Source organism: Saccoglossus kowalevskii, chromosome 2 (assembly GCF_978046115.1).
Source record: "Saccoglossus kowalevskii chromosome 2, keSacKowa6.1, whole genome shotgun sequence".
NCBI lineage: Eukaryota > Metazoa > Hemichordata > Enteropneusta > Harrimaniidae > Saccoglossus > Saccoglossus kowalevskii.
In genome coordinates this window covers 40,740,302-40,763,908 of record NC_140642.1, presented here as the reverse complement: position 1 = coordinate 40,763,908, position 23,607 = coordinate 40,740,302, and the positions used below count along the sequence as shown (strand labels likewise).

Here is a 23,607-nt window from a genome sequence, read left to right as displayed (position 1 = left end):
AATACTAATACACAATTGTCGTCAATGGCAACCAAGGGCTTGGAGTCGTTTTATTTTCGTTGTGACACCGTTGTGCTGTCAGATGGTTTCCAGGATACACAGGCGCTTGGTATTGAGGGTTAATAATTAACTCTGTATATCATAATGAGTAATAGCGTCAGTGACACTAAACAGTTGTATTCGTGGGCAGAGGCGGCGGCAGGCATGCTCCTCCGAGAACATTTTGAAATCTATACCCTCTGAAACGCTATTTCCTCCATTTTGAGGGGCAAGACAGGCATTCCTCTTTAGCTGTGTCGCATCGTCGTAAATACACAAAGGGTTTCAGCTTGATTTGGAGGGGGCGAACGCCCTGTCTCTCCGGTGCCACCACTGGTGAGCGTAAAATTATATTATTTTATGCGATTTTTTACATTATATTTACTAAACAAATATTTCAGTGATTAGAGTATCTACAAAATTTACTCTTAAAATAATGTGTATTGGTCGCACACTGTTATTTCGTTATTATAATTTATTACGAATGATCCACCCATATCAATACAACTGCCATTTACGACATTTGATGTACACGGAACAGCGGATGTGTATGTGTATTTTGGGTAGACCAGTCTGGGTTGATGTGTATTTTGGGTAGACCAGTCTGGGTTGATATGTATTTTGGGTAGACCAGTCTGGGTTGATGTGTATTTTGGGTATACCAGTCTGGGTTGATGTGTATTTTGGGTAGGCCAGTCTGGGTTGATGTGTATTTGGGTAGACTAGTCTGAGTTTATGTGTATTTGGGTAGACTAGTCTGGGTTTATGTGTATTAGGGTAGACCAGTCTGGGTTGATGTGCATTTGGGTAGGCCAGTCTGGGTTGATGTGTATTTGAGTAGACCAGTCTGGGTTGATGTGTATTTGGGTAGACCAGTCTGGGTTTATATGTATTTGGGTAGACCAGTCTGAGATGATGTGTATTTGAGTAGACCAGTCTGGGTTTATATGTATTTTGGGTAGACCAGTCTGGGTTGATGTGTATTTTGGGTAGACCAGTCTGGGTTGATGTGTATTTTGGGTAGGCCAGTCTGGGTTGATGTGTATTTTGGGTAGACTATTCTGGGTTGATATGTATTTGGGTAGCTTTGTCTGGGTTGGTGTGTTTTTTGGGTAGACTAGTCTGGGTTGATATGTATTTGGGTAGACTAGTCTGGGTTAATATGTATTTGGGTAGACTAGTCTGGGTTTATGTGTATTTGGGTAGACCAGTCTGGGTTGATGTTTATTTGGGTAGGCCAGTCTGGGTTGATGTGTATTTGGGTAGACTAGTCTGAGTTTATGTGTATTTGGGTAGACTAGTCTGGGTTTGTGTGTATTAGGGTAGACCAGTCTGGGTTGATGTGCATTTGGGGAGGCCAGTCTGGGTTGATGTGTATTTGAGTAGACCAGTCTAGGTTGATGTGTATTTGGGTAGACCAGTCTGGGTTTATATGTATTTGGGTAGACCAGTCTGAAATGATGTGTATTTGAGTAGACCAGTCTGTGTTGATATGTATTTTGGGTAGACCAGTCTGGGTTGATGTGTATTTTGGGTAGACCAGTCTGGGTTGATGTGTATTTTGGGTAGGCCAGTCTGGGTTGATGTGTATTTTGGGTAGACTATTCTGGGTTGATATGTATTTGGGTAGCCTTGTCTGGGTTGGTGTGTTTTTGGGTAGACTAGTCTGGGTTGATATGTATTTGGGTAGACTAGTCTGGGTTTATGTGTATTTGGGTAGACCAGTCTGGGTTGATGTGTATTTGGGTAGGCCAGTCTGGGTTGATGTGTATTTGGGTAGACTAGTCTGAGTTTATGTGTATTTGGGTAGACTAGTCTGGGTTTATGTGTATTAGGGTAGACCAGTCTGGGTTGATGTGCATTTGGGTAGGCCAGTCTGGGTTGATGTGTATTTGAGTAGACCAGTCTGGGTTGATATGTATTTTGGGAAGACCAGTCTGGGTTGATATGTATTTGAGTAGACCAGTCTGGGTTGATGTGTATTTGAGTAGACCAGTCTGGGTTGATATGTATTTGGGTAGACTAGTCTGGGTTGATGTGTATTTTAGGTTGACCAGTCTGGGTTGATATGTATTTTAATAGACCAGTCTGGGTTGATATGTATTTGAGTAGACCAGTCTGGGTTAATATGTATTTGGGTAGACTAGTCTGGGTTTATGTGTATTTGGGTAGACCAGTCTGGGTTGATGTGTATTGGGGTAGGCCAGTTTGGGTTGATATGTATTTTAATAGACCAGTCTGGGTTGATGTGTATTTGAGTAGACCAGTCTGGATTGATATGTATTTGGGTAGACTAGTCTGGGTTGATGTGTATTTTAGGTTGACCAGTCTGGGTTGACATGTATTATGTATTTTAATAGACCAGTCTGGGTTGATATGTATTTGAGTAGACCAGTTTGGGTTAATATGTATTTGGGTAGACTAGTCTGGGTTTATGTGTATTTGGGTAGACCAGTCTGGGTTGATGTGTATTTGAGTAGACCAGTCTGGGTTAATATGTATTTGGGTAGACTAGTCTGGGTTTATGTGTATTTGGGTAGACCAGTCTGGGTTGATGTGTATTTGGGTAGGCCAGTTTGGGTTGATATGTATTTTAATAGACCAGTCTGGGTTGATGTGTATTTGAGTAGACCAGTCTGGATTGATATGTATTTGGGTAGACTAGTCTGGGTTGATGTGTATTTTAGGTTGACCAGTCTGGGTTGACATGTATTATGTATTTTAATAGACCAGTCTGGGTTGATATGTATTTGAGTAGACCAGTTTGGGTTAATATGTATTTGGGTAGACTAGTCTGGGTTTATGTGTATTTGGGTAGACCAGTCTGGGTTGATGTGTATTTGGGTAGGCCAGTCTGAGTTTATGTGTATTTGGGTAGACTAGTCTGGGTTTATGTGTATTAGGGTAGACCAGTCCGGGTTGATGTGCATTTGGGTAGGCCAGTCTGGGTGTATGTGTATTTGGATAGACCAGTCTGGATTGATGTGCATTTGGTTAGGCCAGTCTGGGTGTATGTGTGTTTCGGTAGACCAGTCTGGGTTGATGTATATTTGGGTAGCAAATTTGACTGGGTGAGTATTTGGGTAGGCCAGTCTGGGTTGATGTGTATTTTGGGTAGATCAGTTTGGGTTGATGTGTATTTGGGTAGACTAGTCTGGGTTTATATGTATTTGGGTAGCCTTGTCTGGGTTGGCGTGTTTTTGGTAGACTAGTCTGGGTTGATATGTATTTGGGTAGACTAGTCTGGGTTAATATGTATTTGGGTAGCCTAGTCTGGGTTGATGTGTATTTGGATAGGCCAGTCTGTGTTGATGTGTATTTAGGTAGACTAGTCTGAATGGATGTGTATTTGGGTAGCCTAGTCTGGGTTGATGTGTATCTGGGTAGGCCGGTCTGGGTATGTAGGTAGACCAGTCTGGGTTGATGTGTGTTTGGGTAGACCAGCTGGGCTTATGTCTATTTGGGTAGGCAAATTTGGCTGGGTGAGTATTTGGGTAGGCCAGTCTGGATTGATGTGTATTTCGGTAGACCAGCCTGGATCGATGCGTGTTTGCTTAGACCAGTCTGGGTTGATGTGTTTTGGATAGACTAGTCTGGGTTGATATGTATTTGGGTAGCCTAGTCTAGGTTGATGTGTTTTGGGGTAGGCCAGTCTGGGTTGATATGTATTTGGGCAGCCTCGTCTGGGTTGATGTGTTTTTGCGTAGGTCAGTCTGGATGTATGTGTATTTGGGTAGGCCAGTCTGGGTTGATGTGTATTTGGGTGGACTAGTCTGGGTTAATATGTATTTGGGTAGACTAGTCTGGGTTAATATGTATCTGGGTAGCCTAGTCTGGGTTGATGTGTATTTGGATAGGCCAGTCTGGGTTTATGTGTAGTTGGGTAGACTAGTCTGGGTTGATACGTATTTGAATAGCCTGGTCTGGGTTAATGTATTTTTGGGTAGGCGAGGCGAAAAATGTATATATATAACGAGGGAGGAAATTTCAATTGAAAGGACAACCAGTCAAAACCCATGGGATAGATGACATGTATTTATTAACAATTAACCTAATAAATGTACATAATCTAGACAGTACTTCATGAATTAGAAATCCTCGCTATAGACACCCACTCAACGCCTTCCATTTTACAGCGAATTACGCAGAACCTTACTTACTATATTAAACTGGATGCCACCACCTGTGTTCGACTCCTATAACGATATATACTCTCTAAAATGTTAATTTGTTGAGACTATTAACATAAACAATTAAAGTGTGATAATTCTCATATCATTGGAGGTAGACGTATAGCTCTTAAACACGTTATATATCTCATAATAGAATAGAAATAACAGGAGTCAAATGATGTGCATCTACAGTGGTTAATGACACGCATATACTGCTATTACGACTGGATAAGATTGTTTCATTTATGGTGTTAATTGTGCCCAGTTCAGAAGCATCACATGTTGTGGTAAACATTGTGCTAGGCAAGACCAAGATGCAACTGGCAGACTATTCACTGGATACGCGGCAATGTGTAAAGTGATGATGTCTTTAATAATATAACATTTATTCACAATAACTACATTAATGTCTTTGGATTGACTTCGAATTCGTTTGTATGTCATCACAGTGTTTAAATAGAACGGCGGAGTGTCACGTTGACATTGAAACATACAAGACAAAACAATATGTTATTGTTAGATAAACCTATGTATAACACAGTACTCTGTATTACTTGATATATGTACATCTATATACAGTTCTCAACACAGTCAGTTATTATAATAATCAGTATTGAGAGATTTCGATACCAGGATTCTTACAACATAAACAGCTCGATGGTGACGTGAAACTAATGTACGATTGTATTGGTTTGCAGCTATGTGCACTGTGGCGTATAAATACCCATTACATGTACAATTAATGTATTTTAACAAATAATTTTACTTCTTATTCTATCTAATTCCGACTGTATGTTTTCCTTTGTGTACTTTGGATCCGGCGCCGTCTGTAACATTCCTTGTTTCAATGCCCTCTCTATCACTTCGACGCCATCGCGATCCAGAATGTGGTCGTCAGATGCCAAAACCCTTCCCACCCAGTTGTTGTATAGATCCATTAGACGACCGGCGAACTCTTCGCGTGGTCGGATGGTCAACTCATAAGCATCAGCAAAATCCTTGGCTAACACGGGGCCAAACTCCCTTGTCACACGGAACATCCATAGGGCATGAGCCACGGCGCTGTGAGTGTCTGCAGATCCCAAACACCCTATGGAAACAGGTGTAACAGTTAGTTCAGTGCGACTACGCCGTCAATGCTTCACATGAACCCCTCCCAATATATATACCTAGTGTGTTGATGGGGTCACTAAGCAAAGCCTATATATATAGTATATCGTGTATATTGGTGTACAAAGCGCTGACACTGTTGTAAATATACAGTGAATGTGTAATGACATCGACCACATCCTCCAAACTATATAGTTTATGGTCAAACAAAGGCAATGTGACAATTCATAAGTAACTCCTTTCAGAATGTACTAGATCGATCTGGCAATAATACTACGTTTGACAATAGACAGCGTTTGCGCACTCTCAGTTAACCATTTGACATACCTTGTAAAAATATAACGTTGAAGTTCATCACGTGATCACAACAATAAAACAAATAAACATTGATTTTAATTTATAGTAACGTTTTTCATCCTTGGTGTCTATACTTGAAATAAAACTAACGACGATTGTCACAGACAGCTAAACTGGCTATAGCCTGTACAATATATTAATGTCCCAAATACGTCACCAAATTAAATTATGCAAATGTTCAATATGGCGCACCTGGATACGCAACACTCAACATATAAGTACGATAACACATTACTAACCTCTAAAAATGATCGTCTCTGCGTCTGTAAGGGATTCGTCGTAACGGTCTTTGATGTACCTGGCTCGTACAGGGTGAAATAGTGATAGAGTGTTTTCATTAATACTCCTGTAGTCGAAACGGAAATGGTCGTACGCCTCGAATTCCCTCAGTCCAGGTGGTGGCCGTTTTACTGCAATGCAAAATATTAATATTAAAAATATATGTGCTGATGATATTGCATCTGAGAAATATTTTCCTTAAAATATAATGTAAATTCCGAGTCCGGTAACTTTCACTTTATTTTGGCCAGGGTGTATAATTGAGGAGGGATAGCAAGGTAGTATATTGGTAATCCATGGTAATAGTAACACGTGATGACGGTGTGAACAAGACATTGTAAAATGACACCACCCGTAAACAACACGTATTTAATTGCGTCTTCTGAAGAACTCCGAGTGTATACTTACTTGGTTTGGTGATCCACGACATGTCGAATGTAATAAATATAGTATAAACTGGCCTTGTATATTCGTGATATCTTGTAAAACGCGTATATACGTCTGTAAAATTGTCAGGAAAATAGTATCGACAGATAGCTGAAAAGTTGGTGGTGCGGACAAAAATGAGAGTCACCTTTAGAGTACCTTTGTTCGCCGCTTATCCGACGACAAACAGATTTTTTGTGCGTGAACACAAGCGTTACCTAGGGCATTCACGTCGGTTGTTATTGTGTTCAGTAAACGGCGCTTCAATTGATGTGACAGCAGATCAATATATTAACCGTTAAGTCACGCAGTTGGGGTCAATCCACATTACATATAGCACATCCTGCGCTTAGCTGACGCCCTCTTCGAACATTCGTATGTTCATACAAGAGGCACAACCTTGGATACGCAATAACGGTGTTCATTATTCACAAATCTCCTTACTGCCTCACAATATTGCACGATTACACAACTTGTCAGAAACAATACTGATGTAATACAGATGCTAGTTATTTTTATATATTTTATAAGATATATTACAGTTTGTAAAAATAATCATCGGAAGTATTTAAAAACTGTTGATGAAGGGTCATTGCCCAATACATGATCTGGATATATTGTTGCATAATTACTAATGAATTACGACCAATTCCCAGTTTCTATATATTATATTGATTGATTATGGCAGATGTTTTCAGTTTTAACACTTGGCTAATTTGATGGTTTTATATTCATTGTTTTTTTTTTATATTAATACTCATTTTTCTTCTACGACAAGCATTTCCGGCCCACCCAATCTATATCCGCCAAAAACATGAGATGAACTCAATCAATCACAATGTATTATGAAATCAAATTGTCTAGAATTTTACAATCTGTGAATATATCATGCTGATACCCAATTTCTATGCATATTACCAATAATTATTAGCGGACACACACTTGGATTAATAATTGGTCGTAACTCGTCCGGTCAAAAATGTTGTATACAACAATGATTATATGTGAATGAAATCGTCGTGTCTGGAAAACAATTGTGACACGTTCATTTATTAGAAATTTTATATGGAAAAATGTCCGTCATTCGGTCATATGAATCGGGACACAAGATGCAAATCTGAGAAATGGCTCCAAGTTGACCTATCAGATGGGGTGCTGGAAAAATAATGACACTGTTAATATTTTATGTTCGATGAGATATTGTCACAACACACTTTCAAGTTAATGACTCGACGTTGGTGTGGAAGTATGAGCTAAATAACTTTACGAAAGTTCCAGTTGTCGTGACTGACATAGCCCGGGACGAAAACGCTCAGGGGTGTAACATTTACAAGTTGATACCCTTGTTTCGTGTAAAATGCAATTGCTGGTCTTTGTACGTGAGATGTAGAAAGCTCAATATATCTATAACTTTCAACTTTCCTACAGTATTCCTCGGCCACCGCTAAGAGTCTGCAGGCGAGACCGATACGCCGATGTCTTGGATGAACAACCATTCGGCGGATTTCGCCTACTCCCGGCGATTTCCGATCAACCCCGACGGTCCCGACGATCTTTCCATCGTGTAAGGCAACGAAAAAATTACATCCTTCTCGACATCGATAATGTGCGTAAAAACCTCTGGTTCTGTCAATGTGACGTTTTCGATGTCGTCTGGACAGTGACGGTAGATTTTTCAAGGTATATATAAAGGCAAGAACTGGCATCGGTAGGAGCAAGCTGATAAGAAAACTGCCACTCAGTTTAAAGAAAGCGACCGAAATAAACATCATCAGCAAGATAGAAATCGGATGAGTAGTAACGTGAATAAACAATGGTTTGCCAACACCAAGTGCTAATCCATAAAATTCTAATAATCTTAAGGCTTCTTTCTCTTCAGGCTTTCTTAACTCTCTAATTTCTAATATGTCTTTTTTGGCGGTCATCGTTTCAGTAGTCTGAAAAAAAATTATACACAAATGAGCGACTAGTTACTTTGAATGCATAGTCCCCGTTGTATGTCATTTACAAAACGATGACAGGACAAACTGGTACACATATTAGCTTTGAAATAAAACATGTATTCTCTGTACAAATATACGATTTAAAAAATAAAGCATTTAATATTCTCCCGTACAGTAAGCTATAATCTTTAAATGCTTTCTCGTCAAGTACGTGCGCTTTACATAAGTGACAAGTGGCAGTAAATGTCTAAACATCGGATGTCTATAATTAGGTTTTACCCCGACTAGTCATGGACAGTCAGGACAGTCTTATTTGATTAGACCATATGCATGGTGTGGTCATTGTGTAACATTCCATTCTCAATATCTAGTTTACATTAATAGATAGAGCACAGAAATTTAACTTATCACTTATCATGATATAAGCTGTAAACTGAGAACAGACTTCTCAAGGTAGAGTGAACCAAGTGAGTATTGGTCACCCTATCCGGGGGAGAATAACGCACTGGAGAGGAGCACTTGTAACCAAGGTGTTTATTGCTCAACTGCTAGGCCTGACACTGAGTCTAAATACTCACGAGATGTTCCATACAATGTATCAATATCATTATGCAAATAACTAAAACTAAACGTCTTAGCATCAAATCATCACATTCCTTTCCCCTTATAGAGGATGAAAATTTCTGTTTTAAAAACTTTGAAATACACTTGAAAATACTTTGAACTAAATAATAACAAGTTAAATATATAACCACAGGGAGCCCAGGAACTATAATCAACTGTAATACGCAGTCTCTATGAGCGGGGGGGGGGGGGTATCGGCTGGTATCTAGATCACAAGACTGGTTACGAACCAGTTGAGCAAGGCTAACCGAGTCGTGACCTCGATGTGGTTCGTAACCAGTCTTGTGATTGGTTGTTAACAAATGCTGAACAGGCCACGCCTCCAACTGTGCCGTGCATTCGGGCAAACCGTTAGGAATTCCTAAATGAAGTAAATTTGTGTAGTTTTCTTGATTTATTCTGCAGATATCGGTATAATGTAGGTAGGGCTTTGGCGAAATTTGAAGAAGCAACTAATATTCTTCAACCTGGTATTTTTTTATATTTTATTGTTCAGCATTTGTTAACAACCAATCACAAGACTGGTTACGAACCACATCGAGGTCACGACTCGGTTAGACTTGCTCAACTGGTTCGTAACCAGTCTTGTGATTGGTTGTTGAGAAATGCTGAACAGGCCACGCCTCCAACGGTGTCGTGCGTTCGGACTAACCGTTAGGAATTCCTAAATGGAGTCAATTTGTGTAGTTTTCTTGATTTATTCTGCAGATATCGGTAAAATGTAGGTAAGGCTTTGGCGAAATTCGAAGGAGCAACTAATATTTTTCAACCTGGTATTTTTTTTAGATTTTATTTTTTATATTTTTCGTCTGTTTTTTCGAGTTTAAAAAATGTGAGCTGGCTGGAGCCTTCATCCCTTGTCTATTTCTTACACTAGATACCAGCCGATACCCCCCCCCCCCCCCGCTCATAGAGACTGCGTATTACAGTTGATTATAGTTCCTGGGCTCCCTGTGATACGACGCCTTACTAGCCGATTTTGGCTAAAATTCCGCTCCGCCGCCTCTTTACAACAGTGTTTATACGCGGAACTTGATATTGCTTTTTACAATTTGGGTTGCCTTTGAATCACATATTTTAGTGAAATATTGTTTATAGAGTGAAATATTATTGTCATACATAATTCAATCTTTGAAACAACAGAAACTAACACATAATAACGATAATCAAATTTGTGTTTGAAGTTCGAAAGTAGTTGCGTTATTTCCGGTTTCAACTAGTTCGAAAATAGAACGTCCTTGAGCGCAATAAAATCACGCGTAGAACTCCATCCGAACCAGACTCTAGCATCGTAAACTTATTGCAATTTGCGCAATTTGGGCCCAGTTTGTTCTTAGAAGTTTTCTAAGTTTCATTTATCATTATTTAGTAAACAGGTCTCTGAAACGATTTAATATATCCGTAAAATACGTGTCAATCGACGATTGACTTCGAAACGTTCGAAATTTCGAACAAACTCCCGGCACACCTAGCGCGATATGCGTCAGATCGGTGTAGAAGACGCCGAACTGCAGCGTCAATGGACGCAGCGAACTCCGCGCAGTTCGATACGCGTTACTTATCATCACTGCACAAAATAAGTACTGAGAAATAATTTTAAACTCATAGTTGCTGTCGACATAGGAAGTAAAGTAAGCAAATAACACCGAATAAACGGCAAGGTAAAGACTATGTCTAATTATAGTAAACACGTACTGCGTGCGTGACTTGAACCAGCGTTCGCGTACGGCACCTAATCGCCTAGCTTCACGCCACCACACGTCTTCCCCTCGGCCACCGGGCATACCCAAATCAATACCCCAGACCATTCGTCCCGGTGTTATCGCTATCGCCACACGAGACTCCAGCTTGTCTCCTATACAATTTGACTGCGCACATCCAGAAAGTAGATGTAGCTGTGATTGGTGGAATACTAATGAGTTGAGTGTCAATCAAACGCCCACGCTATCTTTAGTAAACAAAGTCACGTGACACGCGCCATTTTAGTTTTGGCAGGCGATTTCAAGGCAGCACGCTTAACCCTTTCGTTCACAGGTTGGGAGATATTAGAATGACTGACAATTTCACGCCACTGTTTTACATTATTGGCGGATTTTAATTCTGCGCTATCAATCTTTCTCTTACAAACTAGACATAGATGAGACGACAGAGTCGCTCCTTTTACAACGTCGCACTGGATCAAATTGGAAAGACGATTTCCATAAGTTATCCCTCCTGCTTTTCCTGGCTTGAATAAATTCACACACGACTTTAACTGTCCACAAACTCGAAGACTACACGAACACAGTCTACAATAGTCGTCCGCAACAATATGTATGTATTTCTTCGGTGTACTGATGCACGAATGCACCGTGACACGGTGTTTCTGGGGTGTCGCCATCGCTGAGAATGCCGCCGGCGCAATTTTTCACCCAACTCGCGATTCTGTTTTGCAACATTTTATCAATATTCCCTTTGACAAAATCGCCGACAAAAGCACCGCTTTGCTGATCTTTTGTTCTATAATTCTTAATGCAAACACCGACCCTAGTAGTAATTAGTAACGTCGCCTAGTACATATGAACGGTCGTCATTGCAAATCGAACATCCTTTTGAAATTTGGACGTCGGGCAGGCGATTTCAAGGCACCGCACTTAAATATTAGCAACATATTTTTCTGAGCGGTTGTTTATTCTCTTTCAAACGAGACATAAATGTGACGACATAGTCGATCCCTTATCCACCGCTAAGAATGCCGCAATGTTTCGTTCGTTTTGCAACATGCCACAGATCGTCGAAAAAAACACCACTTCGACGGAAGATGCGTAATAAGGGGGTTAAAACAAGAAAACAAATGCCATGTTTAATACATATCGACCTGTTTTACTTGCGAAAGATAACGGAACATGAACTCGTTTCGTGCGACTTCGGAACCCGAAGGAACACACCAACAACGTTGAATTTACCTGCTATCTTCCAAATATGGTATATTAATTCATTCAGTTGTTTATTTAGAGTGACGTCCGCGGTCGAATGCGATTGGCTATCGATGTCAGTGCAAAGGTCATATGAATATTAAAATTAAGTGGGCGGAAGGAAAATTGTATAGGAGACAAGCTGGAGTCTCGTGTGGCGATAGCGATAACACCGGGACGAATGGTCTGGGGTATGTACGTGCCGTGCCGTCTATAGAAATTGATCACGTAGTCCCAGTAGATAACCTATGCCCTCCAATGGGGCGTCTCACAAGTTTATGGTAAAACGTAAATTCGCGAATGAGGGCACGTGCATCTTGCTATATACTGTACTGTGTCAAATTGCATTCACCGAACCAATTAATATATAGTATCAGAGGTACATTACGAAGTGCAGTACGATTCTTGGATTAAATTACTTTATAGGGAACTCCAACATATTTACCACTAGTGATACATAGATTCCATTTAACAATATAACTTGAATTAATTAACTATTCATATGGCAATGGGACGCGAATGCAAAATCTAGTGGCCAATGTCAACTTACTATTTTTGTTCCTGGCATGGTAACTCATTGGTGTCACGGCACTGATATACTATTCTTCAATTCAGGTGTACCACGTGCCGAATTAGGACGATGAAGTGTACAGATGGACCTTGCCTTATATAACTCTGTTGTGTACTTTAACATGCGTTTATGTACTCATTGACCGCCATGGTGACTGGCGGGACCAGCGTACAGGTAGTTAATACCCACTGCAATGGGTCATGGGTTGGAACCACAGGGAGCCCAGGAACTATAATCAACTGTAATACTAGTACGCAGTCTCTATGAGCGCGGGGGGGGGGGGGTCGGCTAGTATCTAGTGTAAGAAATAGACAAGGGATGAAGGCTCCAGCCAGCTCACATTTTTTAAACTCGAAAAAACAGACGAAAAATATAAAAAATAAAATCTAAAAAAATTACCAGGTTGAAGAATATTAGTTGCTCCTTCGAATTTCGCCTAAGCCTTACCTACATTTTACCGATATCTGCAGAATAAATCAAGAAAACTACACAAATTGACTCCATTTAGAAATTCCTAACGGTTAGTCCGAACGCATGACACCGTTGGAGGCGTGGCCATGCTGAACAGGCCACGCCTCCAACTGTGCCATGCGTTCGGGCAAACCGTTAGGAATTCCTAAATGGAGTAAATTTGTGTAGTTTTCTTGATTTATTCTGCAGATATCGGTAAAATGTAGGTAGGGCTTTGGCGAAATTTGAAGAAGCAACTAATATTCTTCAACCTGGTATTTTTTTTATATTTTATTTTTCATTCTTTTCGTCTGGTTTTTCGAGTTTAAAAAATGTGAGCTGGCTGGAGCCTTCATCCCTTGTCTATTTCTTACACTAGATACCAGCCGATACCCCCCCCCGCTCATAGAGACTGCGTATTACAGTTGATTATAGTTCCTGGGCTCCCTGTGTTGGAACTAACTAAGTGATACGAACAATACGATCAAAGTTCCATGATACGATCATGATTCATGGTACACCATAACATTTTCTACAGTGTGGTTGTTATGATTGTTGTCTCATTTATCACCAGTCTAACAGTCCACGCATTTCACCACACTTATCTACTCATATCGTGTTATTTTAGTTTCGTCAACTCGGACGTAACGGTTTTATTATATACAAGTACACTTGTGTGATGTGTCTCTTCCAACTTGAAAGTCAATCATATCTCTGTCAGCTCAGCTGTAACAGTTCTGCGCCATGTTGGTTTGGGCGTCCAAGTTTTTTTTTCAGCCATATTTTCTGTAAAGTGCCCTATTTGAGAATTATTTGGCCAAAAATACGACAAACTTTACGAAGACGTCCATTGTCAGTAGAAGGTTATAATTGTTGAGATTATGTCTAATTTTTTTTTATAATCGATATTAGAATATGTCAAATCACATATTTTAATCTAGCCGATTGCCAGTGGCCGTGAGAATTGTAGACATGTCAGGTATTTTAGGTTATCAAAACAATTCCGATTTTTGTCTAAACCCACCAAGAATCGTGCAGAATAACTTCTCATCGAAGTTTGTAGTAATCGATACAAACAAATTACGTAATTATTGAATTTGAAACGAAACATGACTTTTAGGCCGTTTTAGCCAGTGTGAACTAAGAAAAGCTGTCTGAAAACATGCAAAAATGTTTTTGAACAGTTTCCTAGAAATTCATGCTAAGGAATATATAAAATATAAATATTATTTGTCAAAATTGTTTACAATCATTCATCATGCTTTGTCACCATAAGTAATTACGAAATTATATGACGTAACCTTTTTACCGTGTAAACCAACGGCAGACAGAAAATCTAACGATAAGTTCCAATGGTAAGTAGCCAACGGTCTAGTAAAACAATTTTGACATTTTAAAAACACTACATCAAAAACATGACGAAAATAAAATACAAATAAGGGTTTCCAATACATCAATCACGCTGTAATTTTTCCGTAGCGATAACCTCCGCTTTGGCTGCTATTTTAATATTATTAGTATTATTTATTTTATTTATATAGCGCACTACACTGCGTCTCAGATCGTTTTACAAAGTTGAAATGAAAATAAAAATGGGATTAAAAAAGAATTTGTAAGTTAAAATGACAATAAGATTAGATTAATAACATAGGTTAAAATGGAATGTTTTCAAGTGACTCTTAAAATTAGCTGTTGGAGAGCACGAACGCAATGACGGAGGAAGATCGTTCCATACAATTAGAGCAATAATCGAAAGTGCCCGCCGGCCATATGTTTTCTTAGTAGTAATGGTACCTTGACGCTGTAGCTGACTGCTCACTGATGAACTGAGAGTACATATAATGTCACGATGAATTTAAGATAGTCTGGACATTTGCCTTGGATAATCTTAAAAGTGATAAAACATAGTTTGTAATTGATACGATACTCGACACGAAGCCAGTGAAGGGTACTAGTATTTAGATTGGATAATGAATGAATTTGAATGTGGAGACGGCGTACGGTTCGATTCATGTACAATGCGCGTACGATTGAAATACCAATAATTTACACACATGTTTATATATAGCAATTTTTGTGTAGGAAAAATAGGGATCAATCTAGTTCTTATGGTGAAAATCATGGTTATAAATAGTCCTACAGTCCCGCGCACATCGGAAGTCACGTAGGCCAAAGTATAAAACAGCCATAGAAATGCACAAGAAACATCTAACTTGTTATGTTTATTTTAACACCTTTATTACATTATATAAACCAAAATAGATATGTAATTCATTCTATAAGGTTGTAATAAAGAATTATCTTATCTTATAGTCTCAAATTATCACGTCTCAGTGCTAAAAAGTCTTTGAAACATGGACGTTAACAATGTTTTTCTTTATATTCATTGCTCTTTGACCTTCTTCCGTGATTCGCAGACGTATCAAGGACCGTCATGCGCACTATGAAAGTATTTATCATATACCTCGTATTGCCATGCGCATTGCCCCGGCCTCGTAACGCCATGGGAATTGCGACCTCCCGTCAGGGCAATAATTTCCCACCGCGCCCGGCTTTTATTATTCTGAACAAAACGCGTCATTCTAAATTACGTCGTGTGTTTGAGACCGGGGTTTGAGGTCACGCCTTGGCAAAATTGTAAACCTTTATGGACGAGACTTTTGCGGCCCGAGGTCGTGCGACAGAAGCACCCGAGCTTGCGACATAAACTTGATTTCCACAGAAAATACTAAATTGATCCATATTTTCCCCGCACAAAATTATTGTTAAATTGACTGAAATTGTTATATATCAATATTTGCTTGAATTATATGTATTTAATGAGAGTATCAATCGTCGATGTTAGCAGAACGCAATATCTGACAATGTCTCCTACTTTATATTCAAACCATACGACTCATTGTTGAACACGCGGAGAAGACCAGTGGGGTATAAACTTTTGTTTATATTTGTCTCACAACTTTGAAAAATATCCCATCTGATAGTACGTTTGATTGATTTGTGCGGTGAACAGATACCGGGGTTATATTATAAACTGTTTTCTTGAATATGATACCCGAATTTTGATTTTAGTGAAACCAATCCATTTTAAATGGCGGAAGACCACGGCGAAACATTCATGTACAAGTAGAAGGTTTACAAGTAGTATCCGGAAAAATGGAATTATGGTGTGAGACCTAAATAATGTTGTGATCAGTGGTGTCATTGCGCATGCGTACAATGTCAGCCTTGTTGGACTGTGTGTCGTGAGTCTATGGGAAAGATTGCTTCTATCCGCGAAATAATCGTTATTTTAAACACATCTCTCATGATTGAATTACGTTCTGTGAACGCAGTGAGTATTCATTTCATGTTCAAGATCATATTACGGACACAATGTTACTTTAGTGTATGTGCGTGGCTATTTTATTTGGCATGGTTTTAATTACATTCTCAATTTGACGGCTGGTTCGGTGTTTTGCTTGAAAACAAGATGGGGAGCGCCCTGCAAATAACTCGAACATTTCCACAATGACTACCGGATACTAAGATATACATCGGAATTATCATATCCTATTTGTTTCACTTATGTACAATAATTTGTTTACGCCATTACCACTGACAGTGTAATGCGTCAGCCATAACCTGCAGGAAAGTGCGCCACCGCAGCCCAACAATTGCTTAATTTTCACACCTACGCTGGCCACATTCATCAAATTATTTTTAAAGTTTTTAAAATTTTCTGTCATTGAAGATGGCAAAGAAGAAAATATAAATGATTGTGTCGTCCGTCAATAAATCTGTTTATATTTAATTCTTGATATTTTCAATTCTCTGTTTTTAGCAAATATTTTTTGTCATTTAGGGTGAAAACGCTTTTTGACTCCTATGTGCGAAGCACAAAATGGGAGTCTTTGCAGTTAGTGTGTCTGTATGTGTGTGTGTGTGTATGTGTGTATGTGTGTGTGTATGTGTGTATGTGTGTTTTTGATTTGATACCTGCGTAATTCCTTTGATACTTGGTATGTAGGGTCCATGGGTTGACCTCCATGAGATTTATAATAATTATATAATTTATAGTCTCTCTATGTTGTATAATGAACAGCAACACATAGTGTTTCAAGAACTTGTTTTTCTCAGCCTTGTTTTATTAAGTTTATATCTTCCTTTTATCATACAGGCCTCGAAAATTTTTAAAAAAATGTACTTGCCACAGGACAAGTAGATTTTTAATATCACTTGCCCTGATGAAAATTATGCTTGCCCCATTTTGCATAAGTGTATATTGTAACATTATGTGAAGAAAACACACACGATTAGGATTAATGGAATACATTATTTATTTCATAACAGTTACATCATCACATTCACAAATATTGCTATTTGTTTACTGATATGATATTGTTCTCTGATTCATCATGCTGAAGAGCGTATCCATGTATATGTTTCGTCCCACCACTTTCAAGCCAATGTTGAATTGCTGGTAGTGGATTGAATTCTACTATGGTAGGCCCATGTAACTTTGTACGAAGCAAAGCTTGTAAGGATGATTGCTTTAGACAGGAGCGGTTTGCAGTTTTGATTTGATTCATGTGAGAGAAACATCTCTCACAAGTAGCAGTACTGCAGCTAATTGTAAACATGATATCAACCAGCTTTAAGATAACATGCAGATTATGAGGCCTGATAGTGAGCAGATGCTGGTACATCTTATACATCCCAGTGACAGGTAGATCTTTCATCCTTGATTTTAAATTGGTGTACTGCTCAATGCCCAATGCCACTTCCTCCTCATTAAACAGAGGACTGAAATGATTAAATAGAGCAGTGACATCATCTACACCATGAAGTACAAGTTTATCCCTTTCTGCTGGCCAACGAGTTATGTAAAATGCTTCAAAGTAGGAGATAGGTGGCTCAAAGAAGTTGTCAAATCTGTAAACAAAAATGTATATGTAAATTAAAACAATATTAGTCAGCTGGATAACCATCTAACCTAGGAGTAAATCAACAAATTAATAGTACATGAATATAAACAAGAAAACGTTCAAGATCTTTGAAATATCCTAAGTTTATCAAACGAACAAATCTTCACAGTATATAGAAAAATTGAGGAAAATAAACATGCAAACCCAAAAATCATTCTAGTTAAATTAAATTAAATTTAAAATAAAATAAGTGTTATTGTTGCTTACTAGTATTACCATGGTAAATGCAAAAAAAAAGTATATTGTACATTTATATATTATTAATATTATACTTAAAGGCAATTATGTACATAACACGCATATTGAATAATCCAGTAAATATTTGTTTAGACGAAAATAATAAAATTGTGAATAATAAGTAATTAAAAATTATTAACGCTGACCTGTTTGATATATCCAAGATGTGCCAATTCCTCGTCCAGAATTTATGCAACTAACTTTAAATCCCGTCTCTGTTTTGGGCTGTAGTGATAAAAGTTAAAGAGGCCTTTCACAGTGTTCTCAAACTTGTTTATTTCGGGAAGATACTTGACACTGTCAAGCACAGCGAGCTCTAACTTGTGAGCAATACAGTGCACTGGTATAACGTAGGGTGCCTCCAATATATGGGCAACAACTCCCGACTTCCGTCCTTGCATGACGGATGCGCCATCAAAATTAGCACAGACTAATTTAGGTCCAGGCTTGTCACGTGAAATCATATTTTCCATGTTGAGATTGACAGAGCTCAGGTCGTCTTTGATCGCTTCGTACACACCAAGTGCATGGGAATGAGCCGGCGCTTCGATGCTTACCATCGTCGTTACTGGTACGCCCTTGGAAACGTAACGAACAAAGATATTGTCTTGTTCGATTATGCTGACATCGGCACTGCCGTCAGCTAATACTGACAAGAAAGCTGCATCTTGAATTTCGTGGATGTTGTTTTTCTTGATGACAGCGGCGATATGTGTTAGGAAAGCACTAGCAGATTTGTCGTTCTGGTAGTTATCGCCGATCTCTGCTCCGACTTTCCTCAACAGGGCACATTGCATCGGCATGTCTGACATCGGTTTCCCATACTTGGCAAGCATAAACACTGTGATAAAAAGGTTGCTGTATCGTCGTAGCTGGTCGTCATTCAATTTACGCATAGCAAGCCCGATAGGTGTCGCATTTATATTTGGAGATGACAACTCGTTGGGACTTCCGATGACCTGTGTGACGTCGTCTCTACGAAAATACGCAAAGCACTCCAAGTGTGGGCGGCTGCTTTCATTGATTCTACGCGAAAAAATATCGCAACCATCAAAAAAAGCATTTCGCTTACCCGACGGTTTTGCAATACTAGGATATTTCAAACAAACTTGACAAAATATTTTATCTTGCCTGTGTTGTAGCCATGGCCACTGATCGATCCATTTAGGCAAAAACTTTCGTTGGCACTTTGAATCATCATAGCGTTGGTTTTTTGACCTCTTGTCGACCTTATCTACAGTCTGATCTAAGCGTCTTTTGTTGTTTGCCGACGATGGTGACTCGGGTGCCGGTGGTTTGGTAAAATACCTGACGATACTCATGGCTATGATTCGGAGATCAAGGGCTATAGACAGTTCAAATGAACCAATTTTGAAACCAAAATTTAAAAGTTAAAAGTCGTAATTTGATTGGATTTCACGTCAATTTTATTACATAAAAAGTTGCAAGATAAACCACTTCATTGGACGAAAGAAAAAATAAATGACAGCTATCACACGCGTTACTTTGGCGTAAAATAGAAACATGTTGATAATTTGTATCAATCTATCAAGGGCCGAGCTTAGGGAAATAAACATCAGCTTCAAAATGGCTTGCCCGTCGGACGAGGACATTGTTGATTTCACTTGCCCTGACATAAAATCTAGTTGCCACGGGCGTCGGGCAGCGAGAATTTTCGAGGCCTGATCATAGCTTACTAAGAGAGCCTAGGCAACACGTTTTCAAGGCCAAAATTGATAATATTGAAAGGCATCTCTGCAAACTTGTTGGGCACCTAGATAATTGTATTTGATGACTGTGAAGTACTGGTATCAGTACTCAGTACATGCTAGTTTTCATTACAGATCAAACCATGTTGATGAGTGAATATTTTTGGAAATCACTTTCTATCGCTGCTGAGCAACTACATATTTTCTACAATTCTTATCAGGTCTTACATTCATTTAATATTAATCTAGAATAATAAAAAAAGAAATATCAAGTTGAAACCTCTGTCACCTAATTATTGGTGCGAACTGTAACCGTTGGAGGTAACCAGATAATGTTAAGAGAAAACCAGCGAAATATATGGCTTATACCATCTTGAGATGCTCTAAACTTAAATTATAAGTCTTGTATAGCTGCAAATACAAAGCATCCCGGTAAAAATACTGAGTAGGGTATATAATAGAATAGTGTTTTTTTAATACAGTAAATTTGTTTTTTAGTTAATATGTTAAAGGTTTGTCATAACTGTATTTACTGAAAATACATAAAATTGAATGAGCATTTTATAATGAGTTCTCTGTGTTTCTATGCACATTATGGTGTCTTTGATTAATGTAATGTTTTGGTTGCTCATTATTTGTGTGAATTTTTCATGGTTGGTCATATCTAGGAATTTGTCAACATATGTATTGGTTGTTGTGTTTCTTTGTTTCTTTGAGTTTCTTTGTCATTAGCATATGGCATATGTTAAATTTTTTATAGTTTTTATTCTGCAATGGGATTTTAAGTCTTTGTTGTCATCAAATCTTACAAATAACCCTATTGCTTTGCTGTCATCAAGTTTTTGTAAATAAGTTTCTTGTTGAATGTTTTTTTTTGAATAGTTCAAAAATCCTTTATTCTCGCTTGTAATTAATTTTCGCTATTTTCGCTGAAGGAATGATTCAGTGAAAATAAAATCCAGCGAATATACCTTTTTCGACTCCCGTGTGCGAAGCACAAAAAGGGAGTCTTTGCCGTTGTAGTGTGTGTGTGTGTGTGTGTGTGTGTGTGTGTGTGTGTGTGTGTGTGTGTGTGTGTGTGTGTGTGTGTGTGTGTGTGTGTGTGTGTGTGTGTGTGTGTGTGTGTGTGTGTGTGTGTGTGTGTGTGTGTGTGTGTGTGTGTGTGTGTGTGTGTGTGTGTGTGTGTGTGTGTGTGTGTGTGTGTGTGTGTGTGTGTGTGTGTGTGTGTGTGTGTGTGTGTGTGTGTGTGTGTGTGTGTGTGTGTGTGTGTGTGTGTGTGTGTGTGTGTGTGTGTGTGTGTGTGTGTGTGTGTGTGTGTGTGTGTGTGTGTGTGTGTGTGTGTGTGTGTGTGTGTGTGTGTGTGTGTGTGTGTGTGTGTGTGTGTGTGTGTGTGTGTGTGTGTGTGTGTGTGTGTGTGTGTGTGTGTGTGTGTGTGTGTGTGTGTGTGTGTGTGTGTGTGTGTGTGTGTGTGTGTGTGTGTGTGTGTGTGTGTGTGTGTGTGTGTGTGTGTGTGTGTGTGTGTGTGTGTGTGTGTGTGTGTGTGTGTGTGTGTGTGTGTGTGTGTGTGTGTGTGTGTGTGTGTGTGTGTGTGTGTGTGTGTGTGTGTGTGTGTGTGTGTGTGTGTGTGTGTGTGTGTGTGTGTGTGTGTGTGTGTGTGTGTGTGTGTGTGTGTGTGTGTGTGTGTGTGTGTGTGTGTGTGTGTGTGTGTGTGTGTGTGTGTGTGTGTGTGTGTGTGTGTGTGTGTGTGTGTGTGTGTGTGTGTGTGTGTGTGTGTGTGTGTGTGTGTGTGTGTGTGTGTGTGTGTGTGTGTGTGTGTGTGTGTGTGTGTGTGTGTGTGTGTGTGTGTGTGTGTGTGTGTGTGTGTGTGTGTGTGTGTGTGTGTGTGTGTGTGTGTGTGTGTGTGTGTGTGTGTGTGTGTGTGTGTGTGTGTGTGTGTGTGTGTGTGTGTGTGTGTGTGTGTGTGTGTGTGTGCGTGCGTGCGTGCGTGCGTCTGTGTGTGTGTGTGTGTGTGTGTGTGTGTGTGTGCGTGCATATTAATTACCTAATTAGCATAATTAATTAATTTTCAGCTTTTAACATTTCAAGTAGTAATCATCACATTTCAATGAAATTTGGTACATAGATGTCATAGGACACTGCACAGACCTGATAGTTTTTAGGGTAATATCAGCATATATTAATTAGCTAATTTGCATAATTAATTATTTTTCAGCTTTTGATATTTCAAGTAGTAAGGGATTGTTCAGTTACTTCGGCCTAGGGGGGGGGGTCGGCAGATTCCATTTTGCCAGCTGTAAATTTCAGTTGACCCACCCCCTATCAAATAAAAAAAGTGGGTGACCCCCCCCCCCCCAACATTATATTTCAAAACTTAAAACATGCTGACCCCCCTAAAAAAAACAAAGAAACATTTACAGTTTTGGCTCTGACATGATTACATAATGTATTATATGTGCATTGAAAATATCATGGTTTGCCATAATTTTGACATTATTTTTAGCGTTTGCATTTAATAGACCTTAGGAGGGAAGGGGAAGCATAAAGCCAAAAAATGACTACAGAAAAAGCTGCAGGAAGAGGATTTGAATCTAGGCGGTTTGAACTCTTTGAAAACTAAGTTGGATTTAAAATATCTTTCATATCTTATAGACTAGGAAAGCTTTACACCCGAAGCACAATCTGTGCTCATGAAAACAAAGGAAACTTTGATTTTTGCTTAAATTTGTGTTGGATTTTGCTATTTTACAGAGCAAAATATGCATATTTAAAAGTTAAAAAAACAAAAAAAAACTATTTATTTATTTTTTCATCATTTATTTTTAGTCCCCGTTCGGACGAAGTCCGAAAACGGGGACTTATAATTCGGTCTCCGTGCGTCCGTGCGTCCGTCCGGAGTCATATCTCAGAATCCCTTGGACCGATTCCGTTCATTCTTTGCATGTGCCTAGTACTTTATGTGGGACATATGCACATGCAGTGGTTTAGCGATTCGATTTAAAATGGCCGACTGGCAGCCATCTTGTTTTTTGAAAATGTTGTATTTTGGACATGCTTTGCCAATTTTCATTCAAACTTGGTACATAGATTATACATGTTAGGATACATGTCCATGATGATTTATTTCACAATTGGATCAAAGATGGCCGACTGGTAGCCATCTTGTTTTTTGAAAATGTCGTATTTTGGACATGCTTTGTCAGTTTTTATTCAAATTTAGTACATAGATCATACATGTTAGGATACATGTCCCCGACCGTCTGTGAGTTCCTGAGTCTGTCCGTCCGATCGTCCGTGTGTGCGTCTGTCTGTGCGTCAGTCTATCCAATGTCATATTTCAGAATCCTGTGGACCGATTCTGTTCATTCTTTGCATGTGCCTAGTACCTTATGTGGGACATATGCACATGCAGTGGTTTAGCGATTCCATTCAAAATGGCCGACTGGCAGCCATCTTGTTTTTTGAAAATGTTGTATTTTGGACATGCTTTGTCAGTTGTCATTCAAACTTGGTACATAGATTATACATGTTAGGATACATGTCCATGACGATTTATTTCGCAATTGGATCAAAGATGGTCGACTGGCAGGCATCTTGTTTTTGTTTTTTTATGCGGTATCTTGGACGTGCTCTGTCAGTTTTCATTCAAATTTGGCACATACATGTACTTTATACATGTTAGGATGCATGTCCATGACAATTTGTTTCAAAATCTGGTCAAGGATGGCCGATTGACAGCCATCTGACTTTTTGGCCTTACTATATTTCCACA

General features: G+C 39.1%; 3 protein-coding genes and 1 long non-coding RNA gene across 4 annotated transcripts in view; 1 reads left to right on the top strand and 3 right to left on the bottom strand.

Moving 5' to 3' along the window:
* Positions 1–4,056: 4,056 nt before the first annotated feature.
* LOC100370475 (uncharacterized) lies at positions 4,057–6,520 on the bottom strand. Its single transcript, XM_085507530.1, has 3 exons — positions 6,366–6,520; positions 5,918–6,088; positions 4,057–5,301 (listed from the first exon to the last, which is right to left on the bottom strand). Exons 1-3 carry the CDS (start codon positions 6,385–6,387, stop codon positions 4,961–4,963), a joined length of 534 nt encoding a protein of 177 aa, XP_085363656.1. The 5' UTR covers positions 6,388–6,520; the 3' UTR covers positions 4,057–4,960.
* Positions 6,521–8,280: 1,760 nt separating this feature from the next.
* LOC144361806 (uncharacterized) lies at positions 8,281–12,499 on the bottom strand. Its single transcript, XR_013422469.1, has 2 exons — positions 12,455–12,499; positions 8,281–8,320 (listed from the first exon to the last, which is right to left on the bottom strand). It is a non-coding gene; the product is annotated as an uncharacterized LOC144361806 (long non-coding RNA).
* A 3,636-nt stretch (positions 12,500–16,135) lies between these two features.
* The window catches only part of LOC102806461 (uncharacterized), a 36,565-nt gene continuing 29,093 nt past the window's right edge, over positions 16,136–23,607 (top strand). The window contains exon 1 of the mRNA XM_085495574.1: positions 16,136–16,259. The gene's annotated coding sequence lies outside the window, so the exon portion shown is untranslated. The remainder of the gene's footprint in view (positions 16,260–23,607) is intronic.
* On the bottom strand, positions 17,227–19,451 carry LOC146749015 (zinc finger protein 862-like). Its single transcript, XM_085505837.1, has 2 exons — positions 18,276–19,451; positions 17,227–17,839 (listed from the first exon to the last, which is right to left on the bottom strand). Exon 1 carries the CDS (start codon positions 19,449–19,451, stop codon positions 18,318–18,320), a length of 1,134 nt encoding a protein of 377 aa, XP_085361963.1. The 3' UTR covers positions 17,227–17,839; positions 18,276–18,317.

What these genes read in the sequence shown, in the direction of transcription:
- LOC100370475 (XM_085507530.1), bottom strand. Translation starts at nt 6,387, where the DNA reads ATGTCGTGGATCACCAAACCAA. An exon ending in GTCGTGGATCACCAAACCAA is followed by an intron (nt 6,089 to 6,365) that starts GTAAGTATACAC and finishes TTTGCATTGCAG; the next exon opens with TAAAACGGCCACCACCTGGA. An exon ending in AGAGACGATCATTTTTAGAG is followed by an intron (nt 5,302 to 5,917) that starts GTTAGTAATGTG and finishes CTGTTTCCATAG; the next exon opens with GGTGTTTGGGATCTGCAGAC.
- LOC146749015 (XM_085505837.1), bottom strand. Translation starts at nt 19,451, where the DNA reads ATGAGTATCGTCAGGTATTTTACCAAACCACCGGCACCCGAGTCACCA.